Source organism: Pteropus vampyrus, unplaced genomic scaffold (assembly GCF_000151845.1).
Source record: "Pteropus vampyrus isolate Shadow unplaced genomic scaffold, Pvam_2.0 Scaffold247, whole genome shotgun sequence".
NCBI classification, from domain to species: domain Eukaryota; kingdom Metazoa; phylum Chordata; class Mammalia; order Chiroptera; family Pteropodidae; genus Pteropus; species Pteropus vampyrus.
Window position 1 is genome coordinate 465,567 of NW_011889028.1, and position 1,541 is coordinate 467,107.

At 46.2% G+C, this 1,541-nt stretch overlaps 1 protein-coding gene across 1 annotated transcript in view; it reads right to left on the reverse strand.

The window, feature by feature from the left end:
• Positions 1-1,541, reverse strand: part of METTL9 (methyltransferase like 9) — a 21,575-nt gene continuing 20,034 nt past the window's right edge. The window contains exon 5 of the mRNA XM_023520088.1: positions 1-699. Within this exon, the coding sequence (XP_023375856.1) occupies positions 497-699 (203 nt within the window). The 3' untranslated portion in view covers positions 1-496. The remainder of the gene's footprint in view (positions 700-1,541) is intronic.

The window sequence follows — 1,541 nt, forward strand, 5'->3', positions numbered from 1 at the left end:
TCATCTCCAAAAAAGTTTATTAGCATGATTAAAAACATTTTCTTGAATAATGACAGAAAGAATTTCTAAACATGAAAGGGTATCAGTGGCTATGCCTTATAACCAATGTTTGCAACTGAATGACGGACACCTTTACTGCCAGTCTCTGTTTTACTAAAAACGATCCCTGTTTATGGGCTCCGCGTGAAGTCGTGACTATTGCTTTGACTGGGAGCGAGTCCCCACTGCAATTAAGTATAAAAATATCTTCCGTAATTGGAGTGAGACCTGCATTACTGAGTAAGAGTTGATAAAAATCCTCAAAGAGCTGGGTTTTGTTTTTTAAAAACATTCCTTTTACACACTACAAAGCAATCATTAGCATTTTGGCTTTTTAACTCCCTACGTGGCATTTGGAGCGGCAGTCCCCAGAGGCCCTCGCGTCGCGTGCGGGAGAATGCAGACCCTCTTTGGGCGCACTCGGGGGCTGTGAGGACACGGCCTCGGCGGCCCGGGCTCAGACTGGTTTGAGGACAAAGACGGCGTCATCCAGGACGTAGTAGTCATTGTACATGTCCCCTTCGCACAGGTACGGCAGTCTGGTGAAAGCTTCGATGACGAAACCAGCTTTTCTGAAAACTTCAGGCAGACTGTTCACTTGTTCTTCCCAATTCTGTCCCTTGATTTCCAAGATTTCTGATGGCTTCTCCCACTTGCCACCTACTAAAACAAATGAGAACATTAAGTTAAATTCTTGAACAAACGCGTTAACCACAGAGGGAAGGGGAGGGACGAGCCCTGAGCCAGGGGCTGCGGGGACTCATTCATTGCCCAGGGACCCCGAGGCAGGTCGATAAAGGTGAGGGGCAGCCTGGGAAGGGCTAGAGCAGGCGCCCAGGCCCACAAGGCAGTGACATCAGAGCAGAGAGGTGACCCCAAGCCACAGCATCGTCTTCTCTGACAGTTTCGGACACCATCTGCCCTTGGGCCGACAGGGTGTAATGGTTCTTGGGTTTGGGAAACTGCTCACTAAATACTGGGACACTGAGCAGGGGAGTGACACGCGACATTTGAAAGAGGGTTTTGGAGAAATGCAGGAAGTTACCACCGATGCATAAACCGGTGCGACGCATTAATTAGAGAGGTTTATTAGGCTGAAAATGAACTGGATTAATGAATGAAAACAGATAATTAGTGAGTTTTTCAAGGGGAGTTGACTGACTCCCTAACTTTTCAGAACAATTTCATAAAAATTAAGCTTTGGGACCAGAGGCAGAATCTTGAAATGGATGAGTCAACCTAGTATTTCTTGGACCTACGAGCATCAGAGGCTGGAGCGGGGGTGGTCTTCACGTTCACATGCACACACACAGAGACATGAGCACACTGAGATACTAGCTCACATAAACCGGGGGCACACATAAACTTGGGGCACACATAAACTTGGGGTACACATAAATCTAGACACTATGATGATGTATTAAAATTACTAAATTCAGATTGGGAATAATTTTCCGCAAATGAGAAAATATATAATTGACAGGTGCCAAGTACAGACACAG